Source organism: Lycorma delicatula, chromosome 2 (assembly GCF_047948215.1).
Source record: "Lycorma delicatula isolate Av1 chromosome 2, ASM4794821v1, whole genome shotgun sequence".
NCBI classification, from domain to species: Eukaryota; Metazoa; Arthropoda; class Insecta; order Hemiptera; family Fulgoridae; genus Lycorma; species Lycorma delicatula.
In genome coordinates, this window is record NC_134456.1 from 202,060,330 (window position 1) to 202,086,783 (window position 26,454).

Here is a 26,454-nt window from a genome sequence, read left to right on the forward strand (position 1 = left end):
TTCTTTTACTTCTTGGTTTGATTTTTTATATTCACTTTTAAATATTATCATTTCTCATAACCCGCGGGTGTTTAACGTGAATTAAGTAATTAATTTATCGGTTTGGAGAGGGGGAGTTAAATATAGATAGAAGAATATAGATGTAATTTTTATTTGTTTACATTAATATTAGAGTGATTTTTTCATTTAATATATTTGTAAAAATGTAATCAATTATGGAGCTTCAATATTTTTCTTAAATGGTAGGTACTTTTATTACGGTTTTAACCTACTTGAAAAGGGATTACCCTTCTGAGAACACAACAAGATGTTGGTTATGCCTGTTCCAAATACGTTAACGTGGGGAAAAATTGATTTTTTAACTTGCTTTCAAAATATTGCGTGGTAATATATGTAAAACTGTAGTAGAGAAAAACACTAATAATTTTAAATCGCTATCGTTGCTTTGCATCTCAGCCTTCTATTGGGACGTTTTTAAAGAAAGTTATAAATTAATGTGTTCGGTTAAGCTGCTCCGAAAATGAGGTGTAATGTAAAATTATGGAATGTGTCTTCTATACTTATCAAAAAACACATTTATGATATATTTGTTGACGTTATTTCACTGTTCGTTAAAATTCATTAAAATCTAATAAATTTGTAATGTGATGCGCAGCTGTAATTTTTTCATGACGGTAACAAAAGTCCATTCTGTAAATTTGCTTTTATACGGCAGTTACTTTTATACGGATTTGAATACTAGATCGTGGATACCGGTGTTCTTTGGTGGTTGGTTACAATTAACCACACATCTCAGGAATGATCGACCTGCGACTGTACAGGACTTTAGTTAATTTACATTCATACATATCATCCTCATTCATCCTCTGAAGTTATACCTTACGGTGGTCCGGAGGCTAAACAGAAAAAGAGAGAGTAAACTTACTTGATGTTTGGGTGAGTTTGCAGATACTATATATGCTCGTGTTATGCGGCTTTGTCTTACAAAATATAAACGGTTCCGAATGATGTTTGTATTTTAGGTAGAATTTATATTTTTCCCGTTTTACTTGAATGGATGATTAAAAAGAGGGAGGTTATTGTAATGATAGTTTAGGGTCACTGTTATCACTTAACCTCATAATTTCACGGCTAGAGGTAATTAAAGATTATTTCTTTACATTGCAGAATAAAGGTACAAAAAATGTTAATGTAAAATTAATTACAAAAGAATTTGCAAAAATGTTGAACAGTAGAATTTTTTAATTTTGAGAAGACACTACGGCCTTTTATTATTAAACATTTTATTTTAAAATTACTTTAGTGATGTAGCTTTCCACAATATTTTTAATTTATATCTTGGAAATTAATCATATACGTATAAAATTTATTTTTAAGAGTTCTCTATTTTTAAACTGATTTTAGCATTAGGAATTGTAAATTTATCGAAAATTATGTAACTACAGTTTGCGAGAACTAGGGCCTACAGTGTAAACTGTTCGATTAAACTTTGGGTTTCAGTTAATAGCATAATCATGCAATTTTAAACAGAATTTTAGCAAAGATTTAAGAAGTTCAAAAGTGTTCGTAAAGAGAAGGGTGTGAACCAACCTGGGTGTTCTGTTCAACGCCCTCCAGATGAAAGTCCTGATTCCGCCACTTTCGTATTTAGTTAACTTTTTTTTTCTGTATTAATATGTTTCTGTTAACGTCAAGAGAAAATACTTCTATCCTTGTATTAGGAGGTAGGCTTGGTCCACTTTTACTGATATAAGTAAATTATTACCATATTATTAGACCGAATTTACTACATTATAGATAAAAATTCAGGTTTATGCATATATATAAAAGCTCTTTATGCATTTTATGTTTCTGATCAAGGTTTTCAAACTTTTTCGTTGATTACGATGTTAGAAAAATCGTAGGGCAGATTCCTTTTTTATCATTGAATGGAACACACGTATTTATCCCTGACGGGATCTAAATTATACATAATGTATAATTACGTAATGACAATCAAAATAAAGCATTTATTTATTTATGTCCAGACTACGTTTTTTTCTATAACAGTTAAAATTTCCTATTTTTTAATTATTTAATTTTTTATCTATTTATTATTTTTTTTAAAGCCTTATTTGAATTAAAAAAGAATTTATTTTGTAGTTTCATAAAGTAACGCCGAAGAAGAATAAATTCAGTACTTGTCGTTTATTGTAAGTCAGTAAGTTCAAAAACGTATTCTTCGTATGGAATCAACTCTTTGTTTCTTTATTAAAATAAAGAACTCTGTAAATTAAATAATAATTCGCATCAGCAATACAAAAAAAAGCTATAATAGTAGATGCTTCGACCACTGTAATAACACGCACGCAACGAATGGAAACATGCAAGATGTTAAATCACGCAATCTAGCTAGCTACATGCACGCTTAAGGCACGCACGCACGCTAGCACGCATGCATTCACGTACGCACGAATGTACACGCTGACACGAAGTGACCTGCTATTATACCAGACCAACTCCTGGCTAGAAACATTGCTGCATGAACGACAAAATATTTAAAAAAATAATAAATATAAAATATTTATAATTAATAGTATTGAGGTTCTTCAGGAGCAGTTATTCGTACGAGAAAGGCATTTGGTATGGTATTTACTTTTGGCAATCAATTTATTTAGACTATATTGATAAGTAAAGAAAATTTGCTTTGCATAATAATAATAATTATTATAAGAAATCGGTGAAGTGGAAAAAAAACAACATTTTTTTTAATCTAGTTGATATTATGAAAGTTATTAATCTGTCAATTTAAGTAGTGGAGTTGCAAATATTTGATTCAGTTTTAGCTCACCAATTCTGAACTACTTTGGTCAAAACAATCTTTGTAGGTATTAGAATTAGATGACACATTATGTAAATAAAACATTCTCCTTTAGAGATATTTAGTTTATTGTTTAAAGTACAAAAAAAATCTAGAAATTAAAAACAGTAGGTTTAATTGAATAATATTGTTTAAACAGTAGAACATTCGCTGGATATTTATTAAGTAATTTACATTGAGCTTAACTAGAAAAAATATTACTTTTAAATTAGTAAAATAAGATTGGATGCCATATACTCTACAGTATAGTGTACAACTTCTTTTACAGGGAAATTTTAAAAATAATTATGAGTAAATAATGTACAGTGTAATACCACCTCCAGAATTTTAAACCTGTACTGATCGATGAAGGCTGCTCAACGTACGAAACATATGATCACGGAATGACAGTAGTCAGCTGATGCCTAGTGTCATTACGAGTGTTTTTTTGAATGGTAATAATTTTCTGATGTCAGTTTTATACACAGAATAAGCTGTTAAGGTTGTAGTTGTATTATTTTTTCATTTTCATAGATGTGAAAAAATGGTTTTATGAATAATAAAAACTATTTACGTCTGTTCTAAAAGGTTATGCTACTTATAAATTGTAGAAATTTCTTTAAATACATATTTACTGCATTGTTTATTTTAAAAATAACCATGATTTGTCTTATTTATAACAGTGCTTTTTAAGTTTAATTATACATTTAAGGCAAATTAATTATTTTTTTTTATCAAGCTGATTAAAAGTACTGAATATATAGTTTCACATAAATTTTTCATATAAATTTGATGATAGATTTTTATTTATTCCTTATATTATTATTTAATTTGGTATCGTTTTTTCTAATAGGCTATTATTTTTAATTTTCAGTCTCAGTCTAAAAGATATATTTTTCTTTCAGAAACATAGTTGCATTAGAAATGAAAATTTATAAAAAAAATTAAAACATGGGTATAATTTGTTTTGTTGTAATATGTGTTGTTATAGTTATGGCTGATGCTGAAGTTTGTTTAAAATGGAATACGTTCCATGAAAGTATTCTTTCAAGTTTTGGATCCTTATGGGAAGAGGAAGATTTAGTTGATGTTACACTGGCAGCTGGTGATCAGATTGTTTATGCTCATAAAATGATATTGTCTGCTTGCAGTCCTTTTTTCAGAAAATTATTTCAGGTAATATATTTATTTTAATTAATCAACTTTTCTACTTTAAACTATATATTTTATTGTCTCTGAGTGTTAGAATGTAAAACATATCTATCCACCTCTACAAGTGACAGTTTCACTCTGTTCACCACAGGAATGACTGGTTGTATAATGAATAATATTTATTCATTATACAAACTCAACATTATTTGAAAATGATTCTGACTGGTGCCTCTGGTATTGCAGATTCTTTATTTACATAATAATAAAAAATTGCTGTAGTATATAATAAACAGATTAAAATGTCTCCTGACAAGAAATTCAGCATTACATGTACCAAATACTCAGCAGGGTTGAGATTTTAGTTATATGTAATAATTTGTAAGTAAGAAATTATTAAAATGATAAGGCAGTTATTTTCCATAGTATGATATAAATATATATGTTTTATACTTATAATGTAACTACTATTTATAACTGTGAATACTGTTTATATATATATATATATATATATATATTTTTTTTTTTAAATTAGCAGATGTATATTTAGAATGAGGTCAAGCACTATGTTGTAGATTTTAATTGTCTCTGTTCAATTAGTATATTATGGTTATGTGCCTTAATGTTTGAATTTGTTAAGATGTGTTCCTTTTTTGTGTAGATTATCAAGGTGTGGTTAATGTTGATGTATTTGATATGGAGTTGGCAATGTTGATTGTGCAACAATGAATGGCTTTTAAATGTTTATTATATCTTGTCTGAATCAGGATATCGTTTGAAAATTGCGTAATCAGAGCAATTCAGCTTATGTATTCCACAAGCATTGTGTTGTCATGTAATTATGTTTATTTTGCGTAGAAGCGTTTCAATGAGTGTGCTGTTGGGTATTTTATAATATTGAGTTTAATGTAATCTTAAGGTGAAATGGATTTGTTCATCAGCACATGTCACCTTTATGCTTTTCTTTTGGAATTAGATAATATTTTGAAAATCTGAGTTTGAAACTGCAAACTGGGTGATTTAGATAAATGTCTAAATTTATTCTCAATTATCACAAACTTGGATTTTTTGTGTTTATACCACTGTACTCATCATTATTCTTCAGTTCAGCTGGTCTGATAAGGACTTGTTCAACTACCCATTTACCAGCTTACTTCTAGAAAGTATTATCATTTTAATCTAAAACCAAAAAACTGCAAAAATCTTCTATTGTTGTGGTCCTAAAAAATTGTTTCACACTTTCAGCATATGTACTTAAACTTCCGTCACAAATTTTTCTGTTTTGAAATGCCAGCCAGTGCATTTCAAAATGAAATTTAATCTAATACGTTGCTTAATCTATCTGCGTCAGTGTATTTCAACTCCTGATATAAAAACTGCTTCAAACTATTTAAACTCCTAGTATAGAAACTAATGCTTAAATTTATACCATTTAAAAACAATTTCTGTATCATTCTGTGTTGTATGCATGGTTCATTTTTACTTTTCTGAACCATCAGTTGCACTGTCTTGACTTACTATTAAGTCTACATTCATTATTAACTTCAAATACCATATGAACCTCTGTGCTAAACAGTTTACATGGTTTGTTTTGTACATGTAATATAATGAATGTAAGGCTACAGAAAACTTATCTGAGAGCTAGACTATAGTGTACAAATGAAAGTCATCATGAAGAGTTCATATAAGAAAAGAAACAGCTCAGTGAAGAAAAAAAAGGAAGATTGCTTGTGATAAAGAGGAATGAAACAGATAAGCGTGAGGTCTTTTTAATGCTACAGCGGCAGAGATTAAGAACAAAAAAGAAAATGATTAAACTTAAAAAGAGGTTCTAAATCAGTTAAAAATATTTGCTGCGAGAAGTTTAACTTGATGGTAGAGGTTTAACTAAGTTAAGGGTAGGTAGCATACATGTCTAGACAATAGATGGTTTTAGTTTGTGATTTTTAATCTTCTAAAGTTGCTTCCATTTTCAGGTTTTTCCATGAATCAACTGAGAAATACTAATAACTTTAGGGACATAACATGTTTAGATATAATAATTTTTTCTGTCTTTCATGGTTAATTTTCATCAAGATTAATTAAAAAAAAAAACAGTACAGCTTATTAGCTAGAATAAAACACAATATATAAGTATATACTTTTCATTATATGTAGGTAATGATTCTATTATTTTTTTGGATGGGGGAAGTCCTTAGAGCATTTATTATGAATTGATAAGTAAGTTGATTAAGATGATTAATTAAAAATTTCTCGAAAGTTCAAGTCTGTTCATTTTCTTTTTGATTGTTTATTCAGTGGATTGGTATGCTGCAGTCCTCCTACTTCATGCATTCCTTCCTGCACAGTGTTTGTAAGCCTTTTCTTTATTAATGGAACAATTCATGCCAGTTTTTAGTTTTTTGTTAGTAAATTGTATTTGTTGATGCTATTCTTTATTAATTTCTTTGGATACATTCCATTCTAAGTTGTTAATTTTGCTGATAGAAATTGTAATAGGGGATCTGATCATTTTATTTATTTTGCAGGAAACAAGCTGTAAACACCCAGTTCTAATTCTACCCGGAGTTAATGTAAATGACTTGAAAATGTTATTAAACTTTATATATAAGGGAGAAGTATTCATAATAGAAGAAAATTTACCAAAATTTCTACAATTAGCTGAATACCTTCAGATAAGAGGGTTATGGAAACCATCTTCCTCACAACCTGTAAGTTACATTAACTAAATTTTTATATTTTTGAACAAATTTAGATATGAGAGTACAACAAAATGTTTATTATTATTTACAGAATGGTTATGTTCAGAAATATGCTATCCAAAAAGTTAATCAGCCTTTTTACGCTCTGATAATACTGAAACTAGGGTAGTTGAATTAAGAATTAACTATAGGAAGACTTTACTGGAATAGAAAATTTTAATTATAAATTCTTCAGTTTAATTCAGATGATTAAAATTTAAAGAACAACATCGATGTATTAACATACATTTTTCTTTTAATGGCTGTTAATGTAAAGGCTCTTTAGCAATGTAAAGAGAAGTCAGAATATTTACCAGTTACTACAAATTTTAACATTTGCAACACCAGTTTGATAAATTCTGATCAACTAGAATTTGATCAATTTCAACCTTTTACTAATAGACAATCAGGAAGATTATTACACACTTTAGAGTAATAAAATAAATTATTTCTTACGACTCTGAAGTAATAATTAAACAGAAATATAAATATTTATGTAATAACACTAATTATAATTGATTTATAGCATGATTTAAGACAATAATTGTCATATGAGAATTATATTAATGATTTAGCGGGTTAATTTACTTCACCTTGAATTTGGCCATTGGCATTTGAGCTTAATCGCACTCTTCAATTATTTGGGTGACATGACCTGATAATTTAAGGGATGCAGTTTATCATCTTACCCAGAACCCAGTAATGATATTCATGATAATATAGAAAATTTTGTAATATTTATTATATATTTTCTCTTGAAAATCTTATCTTTAATGTTATAAAGGCTCAAATAAATAATCTGAACACTCAACATTATAGTATGCTTTTTTGTTAATTTTTACTTGCGACTGATTTTTTTAGAAAAAAGATTTTTTCAAAAGAAAGTTATTTTTATTTAATTTTTGATGAAAAAATCAATAATTTTGTATAAATTTTTATTTGATCCTTTTTTTTAAAAAAAGAAAAGAAGTTAACACTGTTTTACTCTTTTTTTTTTAACAATTTTTAGTTATTATAAAAATACTGGTATGCCTGCAATTATTCAACAACATTCATTAAAATGCTGCAGGACAGCATGAACATGAAATTCTTTTTACATCTTGTATGGTTCTTAACATATGAATTTTATATTGATAGCAAGAAAAAACAGAAAAAAAAATCAATGATAGAAGGATTCTGTATCACAGTTTATACAAGATTTTTATTTTTGTTGCACATGTTTGCCTTATTTAAGCTTTTTTATATGCTATTTTTTAAAACTATTTTTATATTGTTTTAGATTCATTTAAGTTTCTGTTAGTGGGATTTAGAATTCTCGTGTAATAGGCAGTAGATTGTGAAAAATTGTGAATACTAACTCTATAACTATAGCTGTGTTTAGTTTTACCATGTGATAACATATTCTACTGTATTCTACAAGAACATTTAACAAATTTGCATTCTTGTTAAACAGAAATATTTTGAATTCCATTAAGACACGTGCAAAGAATAAAAATAAAAATTTGTTTGTGGAAATTGACATAAAATTCATCTGAAATTATATTGTTCTTGTTTTTTCTTAAATGTCACTTTGAACATGTGGATTCAAAACAAAAAAAAAAAACAAAACAAAACATTTTTAAAACAAAAAAGTGGATAAAACATTTTTTTATAAATTAATTTGATGTTAATAAATCTTACTAAAAAGTAATTTTAACAATAAAAATAATTTCAGTGATACCAATTATTTTAAGAATAATAATTATTCCAGATTTTATAAATTATTGTAAATATTTACTCTGTAGTGAAATATTAGCTCCTTTTTGGCCTTTTATCTAGTGTTCTAGATTTGAATTCTGGTCAGGTATGGCATTTTTTTAAAAGCTATAACATTTCTGTATTGTAGTCCTATGGTAAATAAGCTTTAAACTTATTTAAAGCGATCAATAAAAAAAGGATGATATCATTTATAAGATAAATAAAATATTACAAAAACTGTACATTTAAAATTGTACAACTTAATGAAGATTAAAATATGTATTAAATGAATAGCTGTGAAAAATCTTTATAAAATAAGATCTATGGGAAAAAATAATTTATGAATATATTTTTCAGTTTAATAATGATAATAAATATAACATTTAAAATAATTTAAAGTTTTCTTATCTCTTGTAATGAATCTTTTATTTTATTGTATGACATTAACTTACAGTACAGACATAGTTTTTAATATTTTTACTTATTTTTGTGTAATCCAACATGGCTGAAATAATACATTGGTTGAAAACATTTTTTTCAATATATAAAGGTTTTTAGGAATTAAAAATTAATATCACTAAAGATGCATTTTTAAAAAACAAGATCTCTGCATAGATTATTAAAAGTGTTTAAATTTTTACAGTAGTTGAGGTAATTATAGTATACTAGTATAAAACTGAAAAATATTTTTCTGCGTTTTATAAAAAATCATTAAAAAATTGACATTTTTGATTAATAAAAAATCTTTTATTAATTTTTAGGTAGAAGGTGAATCATCTATCAAGGCTAGTGAACAGAATAAAACTAATAATCTTTGTGAAAATCCTGCCGGTGTGGAATTAGAAAATGACCTTCAGAGTACATCTATTAAACAGGAAGAGTTATATTTAAAGGATGCGCCATTATCAAAGCGGTTTAGAAGAAATGAACCTAGAAATTCTTATTCAACATTGAGTGATTATAATACAGTAGTCCCAAGTTGTAAAGCAGAAATTAAAGAATTTGATAATGAATTATATGCAGTTATGGATGAACATTTTGGAAAAAGTTTACTTGAATGGCAAAAAGTGAATAAGCCTGTTTTATCTGAGAGCAATAAAGTATCTGTTAGTTCTTCAAATGCAAATGGTAATGGTGGACCTCATATTTTTTTTTTCTCATTTTTCATGTGATTAGTATGGTGTATTCTTATCACCATTATTTGTACTATATAGACAGTTTAATTTAAAACTATTTGCATGTCTGATTTCTTGATTCAGTTCGTTTTACAAATAAAATAAAAATATTCTTTGTCTTCCCCTTAACAATTGTTATAATCCATTTCAATGGTACATTATAACTTGATATAGATAATATTTCTGATGGATGTACTTTTTCTGAAAGTAAAAATCGAATCACAGAATGCTGTTCTTTAAAAGTACTTTCTTCGAGCAGATATGCCATCGTAAGTAAGATTTTAGAGGTTATGTTTACGTAAATATTAATCGAACAGCTGACTAAAACTCTTTGCAAGGTTGCCAGCAAAAGTTTCAATTGCCTGCATTAAGCATTTCCGTCAACAAAAATGTTTGTCTGTTTAATTATTGAATGCCTCTCATAGAATTTAATAAAATTAACGTGGAAATGCTGTAAAGAGAGATGAGTGAGCTATGAACATACGTTAACTATGGGTTTAGCAAAATGGCCATCTCAAGAATGTTTTTTATATGGAACTTGCTAACATAATTTAAATGCTCTAATATCTGAAATTTCTTTATATGTTCAAAAATTAAATGAAAGCATGAATGTGTTGTTTATTTATTAAGATTCTAAAGTAAATAATAAAAAGTCAATGATTTTAAAAATTCTGTTAAGCAATGGTGTTTTTTCAGTTTTAGTACAAATAATTTTATATAACAATTTAAAAAAAAAATATTCTTGTTCTTTTTTTGTACTTTTTTAGATTTTTAAGTAATAATTATTCAGAAGCGAATATAATTTTCAGGATGGGGGCCCTCTACTCCACCGTGCCCTAATCATTATGGTTCTACCATTTATGTTTTTTGTCTTTTACTTAGATAATTTTAGTTTATAAATTAAAGAAAACTAAACTGTTGCAGTTTTTGTTTATGTTTGGTTATAGATTTGTTTGTTTTTCATTAGTTAAGCTTATTTGTAGTTCTTACTGCTGATTATTTTTTCTTTTGGTTTAGTTTTTCTTGTTATTTAAGTTTACAATGGTAAGTGTAAATAAAATCAAATAAAAAAGGCCAGAATATCTGTTTTTATTTAAAATGTTTTGTCTGGTTATTATTAAAAGTTTCTTTTTAGGTTCTGTTTTATTTTATTCACTTAAAAATCTTTTAGTTTTCTTCTTGGCATCTTGCTTAACAGATAAAGTAGACATACATACCTATTTGCTTTGTTAGATTGAATCTCGATAAGTTTAAGTTTGGAGAAAATCTAAGAGTTGTATTCCTATTGGAAGTTCCAGTAGAAGTGATTTTAAAATATTAAGACAGTTGCTATGTTACGAAGTACTTCCCTGCACTATTAATGCATTTCTCCCAGCAGTTTTTTGTTTGTTATTACATATATATAAAATCCCTATATAATTTTTAATTCTCATGTAAATTAATGAAAAATACCTCTAAATCTTCAGAAATATATTTAGTAAAAGTATTCCTTTGCTTAATTAACATATAATAATTATGTTCAGTCATGCTTGATATTAAACAAAGTTTAGAAAATTGACATACAACTGGGTTAACTTGCTGGACTGGTGGAGATGCACAAGGAATATCAACAAAAATATTTGTGCATAAGTACACGTGTTTGTGCAGAGATTCCAGAAAACTTACCAATAGCATTGGATTTTATAGAGGATGGGATTTTATGTATGTTTTTACCTACTTTTAATAATGAAAATTAGGATGATATAATAAGTGTCCAATTCAGCATTTGTGCAGACTATGGAACAATGATTATTGTATGTTGCAGTGTAATAAGATCGTACTGGAGCATATTTTTAACCATTCTTTGTAAATTTTAATCTTTGTTACCATTTTTAATGTTTAATAGAAACATTTATTTTTTTTATTGCAATACCAAGATATCAAATGTAAAATGCTTTATTAAGCTACTGCAAACACTGTTTTTTAAGTTCAATCAGCTCTGTCCAAGATATATTTTAATATTATGTGTGCATAAGATTGAAATCAAATAAGATTACTTTTAAGTAATATATAGAATTGTAGAAAAGTATAGAAATATAGAATTGTAGAAAGTGTAGAGAACTTCCAGATTTTAATTTTTTTCAGTTGTATAGAGAACAATTTATTTCAAAGAAACATTAAATTTTTGTGAAATTAATACTGAATATACTAATGTTTACAATTGACAAAAGGTTTTAAGCATGATAATGTTAATGCATTTCTTTCAAACATTGACAATCAATTTACTAATCATTTAGGTTCATATTTCAAGGACATTTTGTTTTTATGTTTCGTACTAGTTTTTAATTTATGATATAAATGACATCAATTTTCATATAATAAAGAGAAAGCAGTAAGAGGCTGTTTTTGACATAGTTGTGACATCAGGATTGTGTAATTTCACTACATTTGTGATTAGCTTTTATTATTAAAATTGTTACAAGCCTAACTTTTTTCATTCTGTTTACAATCTGTGCTGAACTCTGTTACAGAATTTCTAAGTAGATTATAAAATGAAAGGGGCACATATCATTACTCTCACTCAAATGGAGATAAAGAAAAATTTCCTTATTGGTATTCAATATTATATTATTAGATTTTAATGGATTCAACTGCTGTGGTCATAAACCATTAGCAGGATTCTGGCTGAATATTTCATGTTGTTCAGTTGGATCCTGGAAAGATTACTGAGGATACCATACTTCGTGTGATAACCTCTAGTCTGGAGGAATATGTCCTAGGAATTTTCTGGACATATCTGTGACATTTAATAACCTGTGGTGGCCTTCTGCTATATACCAGTTACAGAAAAGAGATGTAAGTTAGTTGCAGCTTATGCAAAGTTATTTCAGTTATCGGGATGTGCTGCTCCAAGAGGGCAGCCATGAAGTGGGGAAGACACTATCCAAGGGTTGCTCGCAGGGCAGTGTATTTGGTCCCTTATTGTGAATGGAAGAGTTTGATTCACTTCTGTGACTGGGGTTGCCCAATGGGTGTTCACATTAGCATAAGCCACCATTAGCCATAAGCATAAGCCATTAGCATAAGCCACGGCTTATGCTAATGATGGGCTCCTGCTGGTCAAAGGAGCTTTGCGGAGTGTGGGTTTAATTCAGAGTCATTCAAGCATGTAGGATATTTGAGCTTTGGGATCATCAACATAAGATGACATTTAGCTTGGAGAAGACCATAATGATGCTTCTCAAAGGCCGTTTGGCTGTGAGGCATCGAGTCCGCATATCAATGTCAGGCAAACATATTAGATATGTTCAGGTTCAAAAACACCTCAGGGTGTATCTTGATGAGAATTGCAGTTTAAGAAGCACCTTCAATACATTGCGGGGAAGGCCTGTAATGCTTTCTTCGGAATTCAAAGTGTGATCAATTGGAGTCTTAATTGTAAGACTATGAGTATCTTGTATAAGGGTGTCTGCAAGGTAATTGTGCTATATGTGGCACCTGTTTAGGCAGCTAAAATTTAAAAGCTATCTGGAAATTTTTTTATGGGCTGAATACTTATATTGCTAATGGGTGGTTACTATACAATTTCATAGGAGGCGATCTTGGTGATCGCATTTGTGAAATCAATAGACTTGATTGCATCTGAGAGGTAACAGCACTATGTTGCTAAGAAGTCAGGTGACTTGACTTGACGGAGAAAAAAAGGAGATAGAACAGCCTGGTGTTGCATTGTGGCAGGGCAGATGGGATGGGACAGAGTGTGGGCGTTATATGCATGATCTTTTCCCTAATGTTGTTGATTTGTGTGTCTCCTCTTGAGTATACCCGAACAAGTATGTGGCACAATTACTTACAGGACATGGCACTTTTTGGGACAGACTACAGAAATTCAGCCTGGTGGACTGTGTATGTCTCCGCAATTTGGATTATTGGATGATGCTTATCAGTGATATATGAATGTGCTAGATGTGATTTAATGTGCACGGAGACCATATGTCGGCTTGATATTATCGGTTCGACATTTGATCTCCTTGTTAATTGGAAAAGCCGAGCCAAATGGATAATCGTAGAATGTTTTTTCACGTATTTGGCAAAAGAAAGAATCGCTGAAGGGGTGTGATGATCCGCTTGGACGTTCCTCCTGTGTGCTTATGTTTGGTTTTATTGCTATTTTGTTTTGTGTTTGTTAAACTGTTGCAGTTTTTGTTTCTGTTTGGTTATAGATTTGTTTGTTTTTCATTAGTTATGTTTGTGTTGCTGTTATGTTACATTATTTATTGTTATGTTTTGTTAGTGTTTTTGTGTTGTGTTTTATGATTTGTAATGTGTCAAACTCATTTTTACCTTTCGGGTAGATAGATTTCAGTTCCTTCATTTTTAGAAAGTCATGCAGTCCTGTTTGAGACTTGGCTAGATGTGTTTTGTTTGAGTTTATATTAGTTAGTAGTACACTGATTGGAACATCGCTTGTGCCATTCACATCATGGCATCCTAGCTGAGGCTAGACTGAAAGATGTCATTGCCAAGGTACTGAAGATGATGACCTCCGGTAAAACCCATAAGGGATTGGTACAGAGGGGGTGGTGTGGTGACCGAAACTGTCACACCGTCTTTCCCTATGGGGTCAGGATGTTCAGTTGGTTACTGTTGCACACCAAATAGTTTTTGGGTTTTGCTATTGTTTTACTTAAGACCTTTTCAGAAAAGCCTTAATGGCTTTTCTTAGTAAGCACTTCAGCATCTGAAGAAAAAAGCAATTTGTTGGCTCCTCCCATCCTCAGTAAAGACATATTGATTTCCTGAAGGATTATGTTTAGGTCTTCAAATACTCCTCTTCTGGCATTTATGATTTTTGTGGTGTGATTTTTCTGGTAGATTATTTTTTCTCTATCTCTTTCCATATATCATATCGATGGATTAGGTTTAATTTCTCATTGTATGTTATTAATAGTTGAGCTATGTAATTAGGAAATTTACAAATTATTGGACATGTTTATGAAAGATTATTTTCAAAGTTTTATAATCCTGTTTGTATTAAATTATGTTTTTTAAAAATTAATTTTAGAGCATTGGTGATATTATATCGGATGTTAGTTGTGTTAAAATGGATATTATTATATGCTATAGTTGTTACCATAAATTTTTACTTGAAAGGGGGCAAGTAGTTTCACCAACTATGAGAGAAAGGGAATATGTTTAAAAAAAAAGCACTTACAAAAAGTCTAATTTGAGCCTGAAGTGCTTATTGGAAAAATTTTGGCTCCTAAGCACAAACATACCAACATTGATTTTGATTAAAATTTTTTGTTTGATTGTATTTTTCACTTTTTAAAAAACTTATTTAATAATTCTGTTTTTTATTATTTTATTTAATGAGTATTTAGCACAGTTGTTAATGAAGTCATACATTTCTCCGACTTAAGTTTGAGTTAGTATGTCTTCATATTATATTCTTGTATACATCTTTCAGTAGAGTTCAGAAATTTAATTTCCGAGGCTTGTTCTAAGATTGCATTTATGCCATAAAGTGTTTATGCATTATAAACAAGTGGTAGAAGAAGTGTAAATGTGTGTGAGCATGTTTTTTTACATACTCCTTTTTTATGTACGTTTCAAGATAACATGCTGCCATCCTTATAAAGGATTGATGTTTAAATTTTGATAAAGAATAATTAACTATCCTGTATTGATATACTGTATCCTTTTTCATAATGCACTTAGAATATTATATGTATAAGACATATTGAATAAGTGTGGTCAACTTACTCTAATGAAAAACATTTTTATCTTACTGTATACTGTTACGTTACTTCTAATATATTACTTATATTATTTTTATTTTTAAGATGAGCAAGATGTGCAATATTCATACATGAATCTACCATATGCTGATCTTCTACCCTCACCATTGACATTGCAGATGTGGGCACAAAATCGTACTTTAGATCAGTTTGCTTGTGATTTAATGAAAATGCTTTTTTCTACAGAAGAAAGAATTATATGTAATGTAAATGGCAAAATGGGTAAACTACAGTTTAACGTAAATAAAATAAATCTGATCAGGAAAGTGATACAAAGTTTTTCAGATTTATCAAAAACTGCTTTTGAAGAACAGTGGAAAGTATGTGTTACAAAAATAGATACTGCAAATCGTGGTCTAAAACGGAGATTTAAAAGTAAAGATATTGTATTCTGTAATAGAAATTTCTGATTGTGATTAATTTGAATGAACAATGAATTTTTATTACTGATTTGTTTAAAAAGTAATACTCTACTACAACAAAAAATATGTTTTTAATTTAAGTAGTGGAAATTAGATGTTGTAGAGTAAACCAAGATTAAGTAACTTAAAATTCAAGGAATCAGTTTCTTTTTTAATTCAAAGATGAGGAATTTTTTATTGTCAATACTAGTGAGTTCTTTTACAGAGTAGGAAAAAATATCCCTCTAATATTGGCTTATCCCAATGCATTTATGCCTATCAAATAAGGACGAAGAAATTATTAACTGAAAATAAAACAATATATTGCTTATTCATTGAAACAAAGGGATATCATAATATAAAATAAACATATCATAATATAAATTTTTAAATTGAAAAGGTTTTATAGACCTTTTATTTTTCTGTATGAATCTAATATTTCACAACTTAAATTCTGTTTATATTATCAAATTTTTCTGTTAACTACCTTTGATAATTTAAACTGTTTTACAATCATACTATCAGTTAAGTTACTATTAGGTGGTTGGTTTTGTCCAATCTCATCTTCCTGAAAAAGTTCCATTAATTGATTCATTTTAATACACAACACTAAATTCAGCTTACAATAAATTTAGCTTGAGCCAGATCCTGCAGCTTAATGTAACAGCTGTGATCAGTGAGAATGTAAACCAGTGACTCAACATTTTCATTAAGTAATCCTTTTTTTAATTTTTGAAAAAACAGTATAAATGGCTTTATAAAGTTTATACTCATACAGGTGAGAAATTAATTAAATTAACAAATTTATTAGCAAATGAATTTAATCAATTGAATTAGCATTTTAGATCAGAAAAATTTCCTCTAGTATTTTGCTTGCAAAATCATAGAAAAATTAGATTAATTATTGTACAACAGTTAACTTTATGAAAATGTCCTAGTAAATAAAATTCACCCAACCAAAGTTAAAAATATGGTAACATAATTAAAATGAAGAAGATTATTTTCTGTTGTTAAAAGTGATGAGAGAATTCAAAATAACAAATTATTTTGTAATGTTAACCTCTTGTTTGCTCCAGGATCTTCACCAGTTTGCTTTAAGTATGTTACTTTCTACACTTTATCTATTTAAATTTTAAAATAAGGAATGTTGAATGAGTGTCAATTTTTTTCTTTTATTAATTTATTTTTTTATTACTGACAAGATATTTTACTGAAGAAGTTTTTGGTTAATATGAAAAATATGTTTTGTTAATTTCCTAACACTGTTTTGTTGTATTAAGATTTAAAATGTATTTTTTATTTTATCTTTTGTTTATTTAGTAAAACTAATAAAATATACTAAAAAAATTTCTATTTTTTTCTTTACACTTTGTTATAAATTCATCTTTTTTTTATAAATGCAGTTGTAAGATTTTAAGGACTTATCATGCGTGTAACCTGCATAGTGCATTTAGCAAGTTCAGAAATACTGTTTTAGGGATGTTTGGGCTAAATTTTATGATTGTATCTTTAATTAAATACAAGCTGAATAAAAGTTAAGTTTTGCAATTTTTTTCTTAAATGATAAAATAATTCTTTAATTCACCACAGAAAATTTTGATATTTGTATGTGGGAATATGGAAATTGAATTTTGTGGCACTGAAAGATGCTATGAACCTGGATGAGATCCCCGGATGAAAGGCTGAAACGTTACCACTCCCCCATGGAAATCTACATGATAAATATAAATTATTTTGCTATTAACCTGGGGCCCTAACAGAGTTAGACTTTGTTACTCTAACAAAGTGTTTCAAAGCAACCGTATAACTACCAAATTATAAATTTAAATATATTGAGAGTTACAAAATATACAGAATCAGTTGTTGAAATAAAAATCTGCTTAGAAATGGTCAGAACAACATTTCTCAATGTCGAAACTGCTCATAAATTAAATATTGCATTCTTACTTAATGTAAGAACTACACATACATTCACTTAGTATGAATACTGATTTATGGTAAAGATGTATGGTTCCTCACAGTGTAATCCTTGAGCCTTTAAAGACCTGAAAAATAGCAAAACTATTTCTGGTTGTGCATTTAAAACAAATAAATGTGACTTCCTCAGATTCACTGTAAAAAGAAAAATAGTAGATCGATTAAGGAGCTGAAAATGTATGGGGCTGAAAAATATATATAATACATAAGATAGTTATCAAATATAGATGAATACACTCAGAACATTGGTGAAGATAGTAAGTAATTTGTTAAGACTGAGTAGTTTTCAACAATGGAGGTGATAGGCTAAAAGAAGAACTCTTAACAACACACTTGAGATCACTTATCTTCATGGCAACATGATGGGGCACTATTGACTACTACTATAAAGTTGTAGTGATGCTATTTCCTAGTTTGAATTTGAATGAAAAGCTACGTGTTAAAACAGTGTGGAAAATAATTAAAAAAAGGATTATACCAAAATAGAGAATTTTTAAAATTAGATGTAATACTGCAGTAATAAATGACAGATCAGAAAGCAAAAGTATTATTAGCAAGTTTTAAAATGGATTCAATAATGATGAAAAATAAAGCATCATGTTAGTTGCTGCTTGTGTAGAAACTGCCAAATAATCAAATCTGATCAATCTATATATTTTCTGCATGGACTATACACGAGCTCCAACAATTTTTCCATTTTTTTCTGATTCACAAAACGAAATATTTTTTTTTATGAATCACATCAATGAGGGGTTGTAATAAATGAGAAATGTCCAAAAGCTTTTGCACTGATCAGAACCCAAAGTAAGGATCAGCATGATATACTTCTTGTAAGATAAAAGCAGTTAGTTGTATTCTATTGACAGGCCTCTTGTCTCACCAAAATATGTTCACTGAGCTTCGTATTTTTTTCAATTAGGTCCAAAAATATTAAAAAAAATTAGAATAGTGTTTTCTTATGCTGTTTTTAAGCAATAGTTACCAATTCTTGAAAAAAATGTATGCGTAAAAATATTAGTACAAATGAACAATAAAATTAAATAGCCATGGTAAAATAAAAATAAGAAAGAAAATATTTAATAAAAAAAAATCCTGTTACTATAACTTTATATTTTGTGTATAAAACAGGGTGACAAGCTTTGGGAATGGGAAATATAATTAAATGCAAAATTTCAATTGGTTTTCTGCAAATTGTGGTTTTTTTATGTTCTCTCTACCAATTGAACTATCGAGGTGATCTGGAATAGGAACAATTACTTTATATGTAAATAAGTACATATTTATTTTGAATCTCCATTAATAATACATATTACATAATTTTTCTAATCTAATCTCACTTTTCTTAAGTACTGAAGTGAAGTATGTAATGCATATGATCTTGGGCAATAATTCTGATTAAATATTTAACGATAGTTATTAATAAACAAACTGATCTTTATGATAACATAAATAAATCTGTTGTAAGGCTACATTTAAGTGCTTTGCTTTATTAAAGATGTTCCATAATGATAATTCAATAAATGCCATACTTTATTTTATTTTTTAAGGTACCTTCAGATATAATATTAAATTAAGCTGTAAACTGAAAATTGTTACAGTTCTGCAATCTTTCCTTGTACTACTAATCCAGGAATGAGTTCAGTAGAAACTGTTTGTGTTTGTTTGCTTGAAATATCTTGAGCAGTGTATTTATAACCTTGAGTATCCTGGTCAAAGGATGCGCCACTTCTGCCAGCAGGCATATCTAATAATTTTGGGTGATTAACCTGGCTTTTATTATAGTTACTGTCATAAATTACATTATCAGTATAACTGTTGTTTCTGTTATATCCAGGGAACCTGTTATTATCTTGCTTAATCTGATTGTAATCTGCTACATCATTTTGGTTGTATCTGTCTTCTGTTGGAGTCGGTGAACGTCTTAAAGAAGCTCTGTTTACATTAGTCTTCCTCAGCATTGCCTAAAATATATAAACTATGATTAGAACTGAAGAAAGCAATAAATGGGAAAAAATTCAGTCAACAAAGCACAGTTCTGTGCTTTATTTACTTATTTACTTACTTACCTTTCTCATTAATTCACAATTATGATTTATGATAGTAAATAATCAGGATACTGAAAATGGGAAAATATCTGAAACAATGCAGTAACGAAGTTTTGTTCATACTCAATGAAACAAGATTTTAATTAAACATAACTTCAAAAACATATGTTAAATAAAAAAGCTAGTATATGATAATTTGTTTTGATACTATCTATTTGGCTCTATCTATTTGAATTGATGCTACCTTCTAGGCTCATTAATTATAAAATATTTATTAATAAAAAAACTAAGTATAACATTTTATACTAAACTATGCCTTTTTTTATGCAGTACTCATTTCATTTTATTTAGTATGAATCACAAATTTCATCTAAATTTTTACCAATCTGACCTAAAATTGTGTAACTCTTTGACAACTTGAAATTTAGCAGGGGAGGAAAATTTATAATAAAATATAAATTTATAATTGCACATAACATTACTGTGCAAGTTAAATCTTTCAACTGTGCTAAAAAAATTTCTGTTTGCCATTCAGGTAACACTGTAATTTGTATAGGTATTCATTTTGTGTGAAAAAAATGCTTTGCTGTGAAGTGATTAGATACTTTACCTGAAACCAGTCACGGTACGATAAATAAAATTTACACAAAAAGCTTTGCAAATTGTGATTTCATGACACACATGCATGGATGCAAATGCATGCAAACATATACTCATAAGTTTAAAAAGCAGTAACACAAATATTTATTTTAGATTAAATTTCAAATTATTAGAATTAGATATTTTTTGATTGTACGTCAGATTGTATTAATAGCATACTTTTGATAAATTAACATTTTTAATATATGAGTGAAGGGAGAATGCCATACTTCTTTGTCTATATTTTAAAATAAACTTTTAATCATGAATATGTGTGGTGAAGCCATATATATTGCAAAAGTGTTTATGAAGGAAAAAGAGAGATCCTCAAATACAACATTTCATTCATAGTGTTCTGCCATTAGGGCCGGCCCTGTCATGCTGCTGCTCTCCCACCTTGTTCTATCCTTTGCTAACTTCTTTGTTTCAGCATATTTCACTTTTCCATAATTCCATCCACCATTTGAAATCTCTTCCTTTCCTTCCATTCACCAAGCCTTCTATTGCATTCACTAATAAATATTTTCTTCTCGTGCAATATTCTAACCAGTTCCTTTTCCTACATTAAATCACAATTAGCATTTTTCTGTTCTCTCTGATTCTCCTTAATACTTCATTTGTCACATTGTCTTGCTACCTAACATTTATCATTCTGCACGACACCCACATCTCAAAAGCCTCAATTCGTTTTCTGTCTGCCTTTCTCATCATCCACGTTTCAGCTCTATAGAGCATCACACTACAAATAAAAAATTCCATTAATCTCTTCCTTAATGCTAAGTTTAACTTTCCTTACAGCCGTCTTACCTTCGTATTAATTGCTTGCTTACTTAATATTCTTGTTTTAATTTCTTCTGTACAAATTAGGTCATCAGTTATAAACCCCCCCAAGTACTGAAATTTCTTCACCTGTTCTAAAACTTCATTTCCTATCTTAATCTCAATCCTTTCCTCTTTTCCATCTAATACCATACATTTTGTTTTCTTTTTGTTGATCCTACTCTAGCAAGCAAGCTTTATCTAATTCATCAAGCATTTCATTTAATTTACTTGGGCTCTCTGCTAATCACCAATAAATACATTGGCTCTCCCCCAGTACCACCAACCAGTATACATATTGTCATCAGCTAAACATATACATTCTATTCTTTCTCTCCCCAATCTTTATTCCTCTTTTCCAATTCAGACAGCATTTAATTATTTCTTCCATATATATACTAAACAGTGTTGGTGACATACAGCATCTCTGCCTTACTCCCCTTCCAGTCCCTATTCTTCTTGTCATTTTGTTTCCTAACCTCACTTTTATTCTCTGGTTACAGAACAACTCTTTTATTAGGTGCCTCTCTTTTCAGTCAACTCCCTTCTTTTAAAAAATTAGTAGTAATTTATCCCATCTAACTCTGTTAAACACCTTTTCTAGGGAAACAAATGCAACATACATTCTCCACCTCCTTTCCATGTATCAAAAAATGTATCAACTACTCTTAACAGCCCTATAGCATCCCTTGTTCCAACATCTCTTCAAAACTCACTGTTCTTCCTCAGTACTACAATCCAATTTATTGTATATCCTCTTAAGCACTCTCATTACATGTATGTATATCCTTGTTAGAACCCTTAAGAGTACCTTAGCAGCATGTAATATTAGGCTAATCATTCTATGTTCTTCACACTTCTTTTCTTTTCTGTTGGTACATAACATTTAATTATTTATTAATTGAATTTTTTGATATTTAATTGTCATAAATTTTTAACATTTAAATTAAATGTAATATAGTACCTGATAAATATTTTTTTTTTAATGTTTTGCTGCTGATATATTGATTTTAATTAATTTGCAATGACTATTATAGATACAACACAGACCACAACTAATAAGGCCAAAGTGTCTGATTAAGACTAGTTGTAGTAAATACAAAAATCAAAATATTATTGTGAAATTCATATATGTGAGATGTGAGTCTCAAGCATTTCAATTGTTTTACTGGGTATATTGAGAATTTGTACTTATTATCTCATTGCAATTTATGATTAAACTCATCTCATAATTTTATTTGTTTAGCTATAAATCTAATTTTTAATTTTATGATTTAATTTTAGTCTACATTATTTGAACTCATTTATAAATTTTGATTATTTGCCTCTACAATTGGTATAAAAAATTTAAAGGTAATACAGACAGTTTCAAAAATGCCAAACTAGAATTCATGGCCTTTTAAAATAGCCCAGTAATTTTTGAGGCTACATTCTTAATAAGCACACTCATTTTGGAAAAGTTAAGGTATATCTTCATTAATCTTTCTGATAGCATTTTACTAATAAACATGAATATTTATAGTTCTAAACTTGGTTACACAGGTTTTGTTCAGTCTTTCTCGTGGAAAGATTATTCATCCTCAAAAATTAATTCATCTGGCAGTTCTGATTAGAGTAATTAAAAAAAAAATATTTTTTGCTCTTAATGAAATTATACTCACTTGAAAATTAAAAGGTGGTTCATCATCATTATCAGTGTTTCGAAGCCCTCGAGTTTCCAATTCAATTATTGGATTGTGTTCTCTTTTTGGTGGACCAATAACTTTTGGTCTGAAATAATAAAAATAAATTAAAAAATGTAAATAAAAGCATCTTTAACAAATTCAGTAGTAATATTTTCCTTGCAATATGTTCCTGGATGAGTACTAATTTTAAATCATCTATGATATAGACTTTTGTATATTGTTTAACTTATCACATAGTGATTAAAATTCTATAACTGAGTTTCAAAACAGTTTTTTACAGAAAATACTTGCAAACCGTAAAACAATTAAGTTGACAATTTTGATCATTCAATAGTTATCAGTAGATACTGAGAAATTATTTAAGTAATAATTAAAAAAGTAAGCAGTTAAAAATAAATAAAAAAATGATAACTAAACAATAATACTTACAAAATAATACCTATATTTATGAAATAAAAACAAAAATACTACTGCTAAAAATGATGTATTACTTTAGACATTACCAGTTAGAAATATTAAGATAAAAAAAAAAACTGTCTAAACTACTAAAATTTACAAACATATTGGTTACCATTGCCTTATACATGCCCTTAATATAGAATTGGATAAGATAAAAATTTATCTCAAGTTAAGATACTAAGCATCTTAAATCATTCAAAGAATAATTTTTAACAAAATTTAATGGAAAGTATAACTATTTAATGCTTTTATGATAGAAAACTTTTACAAAAAGTTTTTTAATAAATTAAAATTCTAAAAAATTATATTGTATATTGTTCTATTAATATTCAATAATGATGTTTCTGTATCATTGTCAATAATCTAGATTTCCTAACTATCTGATTCCTGTCACACTGTTTTCTAAAATATTAATTTTGTGACCAATTCCAGATAATGTTGACCAATTTCTCTGATATTTTTATTTTATAATGGGCCCAAATGCTTCTTTATTTTGATTTCAATGTTTCTTTTAGTTTGCTCTACACATTCTAAATCAAGAAAATAAACATAAACTAACTGATTAATATTCAACCCTTTTGACAAGTATACTAGTATTTTAAGCAATTCTAGAGTTAAAGGGCAGTTTCCTAAATTTTTTTTTTTTTAACCTCTGGGTCTGCAGTTAAGCAATTTTTTTCTGCAGAGGATGAGATGAATGCTTTGTAGCGTGTGAGAAAAATGCCTTGCCTGACCAGGATTGGAACCCAGGACCTCCGAGTGAAAGGCTGAGATGCTACCATTTGCGCCACAGAGGTGGCTAGTTTCCTAAATAAAGGCATGATTTAATTAATAAAGGCACGGTTAAGATCTTTTAAGATACTTAAAATTGTTTATTTTGCTGCTGTCTGGAGGATAATGGGAAATTTGTATGGATGTTTTGTATCTGATTCTTCTCTATTATGATGAAGCACAGTTTTTTCAATAAATTTTTATTGGTTCTTTTCTGTTTGTGTCAAAGGTTTCTTTAGTAACGGTTCATTAAAACCGTCTGCATCTATAATAAAATTTATTTCTCATAGATTAAGCCTCCAGATCAAATGAAATTCGGTTTGCTCTAGAAATCGCTGTATTAAAATCTTTCAGTTTTAAATTTGTATAATTTATATGATTTTGTGCATGTACTTTCTGAACTGTGATTCTTGTCCTCCTTATACATCTTTTACTACTCAGTTTCCCTGAATTAAAACGACTAGAAATCTTTTTTCTCAATGTATGCCCTAGATATTCATGTTTTCTTACAATTAAAGTTTTCAAATTTTTGTACATCCTAACCAAAGGGTCGATATTATTCACTTTATCCATAAAAGTTATTCTAAGCATTCTCAGATATATCTACATTTCAAAGCTAGACAAGCTTGTACAAACCTCTGGTATGAAAACTAGTAAATTACAGGAGATAATGATTTTCAAGTAGTAAATTAATTTTAATTTATCTTTGTATAACATGTAATAAGACAAACTTTTTACACAATGTTTGCTGAAAAAAAAAATCATACAAGCATGAATTTTCACGCTGCTGACAAATGTCCTTACTGAGTAAAAAGCTGATGGGTGACAAAGAGATTAACCTGGGTGGAGCAGTCATGTACTGGTGATTTATATCTTTTGCTATGTACAGGTGTATTTTTTATCGTTTAGTAGATTCACTGCTTTAAATGTGATAGTTAATAGTTAATGTTCAGTTAATTCTGAAGATTTATAAACTTTGAGCAACTTTATTTTAGTTTTATCTACTGGGCTAAAGTAGACTGAAATGGCACTACCATACGCTACAGGTAACCTGACACCTGAGACATCAGTCACTTATTATTTACCACTAGCCTCTTTGCTGAGTTGTATATGTTATAAATCAGCATGCCGACCAAGTAAATTGTAAGTGATTCAGCTATACTAGTGGTGAACAAATGAACCTTCACTCTGTTAATAAATCTATAAATATGATGTGTTAATTTTAATATTATATATTATAATTATAATTACATAATTATTTATTTTAATATTATATATTATAATATATATTTTAGTATAACTATATATAATATAGTTAATTTTAATATTTGACTGTTTTACTTAAATATTTTCTACAGTATTTTACTATTTTGGGAGTAAATGGGAATGCAGAGTTTTTATTTAAGTAATAATTATTTTATAAAATTATAGTAATGCTTTCTTTAACTCATGGATAGATATTGTACCATTTAGAGCTTATAAGAAAAAATTTAAGCCATTTTTGTTTTAACAGACCTTTTTGTTATCCAACCAGGGATCTAGTCCTGCGAAGGTTGGTTAAGAGAGATCTACCCTAGATCTCTTTCTTTATGTACTTAGAATAATAATTATATTTATGATATGTAGTATAAGATAATATAACAATTAAGAAACTTAAAATGAAAGTGAAAAAAATAGTAATGATAAAAATGACTTGAAAGGTTCTGATTTTTTTATTTAACTTGGACTCAGTCAAGGTCCCTACAATTGTCTAAACCTTTTACCTTCAACCTTTAGTGATTCATTTTGGTACAAAGTTTATGTTTTAAGGTTTGGTACATAACTTTCAGTTGATTTTAAGATGTGTATAAAATTTTCCAAAATCATATAATAATAAATATAAAATTATTAAATTAAAATACTTTTTATTCTAAATTATTCAGTATAATTAAAAAAATAATAATATTCAGTAAATTTAAATACTTACCTGTTACCAGCACTATTTCCTGCACCGAAGTTACTATTTATATCACTAGAATTTTGACCTTGCTTAAAATTGTTTGGTGCTGCTCCAGGATTGAATGTCTTTACTGGATTAACATCTTTCATGTTATTAATTTGTTGTTTAACATTTACTCCAGTATTTATTACTGGATCTTTCTGAGGTGTAGGAGCCCTTGATTTTATTGATCTTCTTTGGCCTCTTTTTATTGTTTCATACTAATGAAAAAATAATAATTTTATCGTAAGCTAAGAAT

At 28.4% G+C, this 26,454-nt stretch overlaps 2 protein-coding genes across 4 annotated transcripts in view; one reads left to right on the forward strand and one right to left on the reverse strand.

The window, feature by feature from the left end:
* The first annotated feature begins 2,509 nt into the window (after window positions 1–2,509).
* LOC142319577 (uncharacterized) lies at window positions 2,510–17,162 on the forward strand. Of its 3 annotated transcripts, none has more exons than XM_075357029.1 (5): window positions 2,510–2,622; window positions 3,831–4,015; window positions 6,517–6,699; window positions 9,228–9,594; window positions 15,467–17,162. In XM_075357029.1, the coding sequence occupies exons 2-5, from the start codon at window positions 3,833–3,835 to the stop codon at window positions 15,829–15,831; spliced, it is 1,098 nt and encodes a 365-aa protein (XP_075213144.1). In that variant the 5' UTR covers window positions 2,510–2,622; window positions 3,831–3,832; the 3' UTR covers window positions 15,832–17,162. The 3 variants fall into 3 exon arrangements, with proteins under 3 accessions (XP_075213144.1, XP_075213143.1, XP_075213145.1); XM_075357028.1 differs by lacking the exon at window positions 2,510–2,622 and adding an exon at window positions 3,181–3,294; XM_075357030.1 differs by lacking the exon at window positions 2,510–2,622 and adding an exon at window positions 3,304–3,427.
* Window positions 17,163–19,019: 1,857 nt separating this feature from the next.
* ninaC (STKc_myosinIII_N_like and MYSc_Myo21 domain-containing protein ninaC) overlaps window positions 19,020–26,454 on the reverse strand; it is a 105,933-nt gene continuing 98,498 nt past the window's right edge. The window contains exons 27-29 of the mRNA XM_075357031.1: window positions 26,184–26,416; window positions 22,964–23,072; window positions 19,020–19,760 (exon numbers count right to left, since the gene is read on the reverse strand). Of these exons, the coding sequence (XP_075213146.1) occupies window positions 19,392–19,760; window positions 22,964–23,072; window positions 26,184–26,416 (711 nt within the window). The 3' untranslated portion in view covers window positions 19,020–19,391. The remainder of the gene's footprint in view (window positions 19,761–22,963; window positions 23,073–26,183; window positions 26,417–26,454) is intronic.

Bases quoted from the DNA above. Each gene is read 5' to 3' on its own strand.
- LOC142319577 (XM_075357028.1), top strand. From the start codon at position 3,261: ATGCCTAGTGTCATTACGAGTGTTTTTTTGAATG. The intron at 3,295-3,830 runs GTAATAATTTTC...GTGTTGTTATAG, and splicing joins TACGAGTGTTTTTTTGAATG to TTATGGCTGATGCTGAAGTT. The intron at 9,595-15,466 runs GTAATGGTGGAC...TTTATTTTTAAG, and splicing joins TAGTTCTTCAAATGCAAATG to ATGAGCAAGATGTGCAATAT.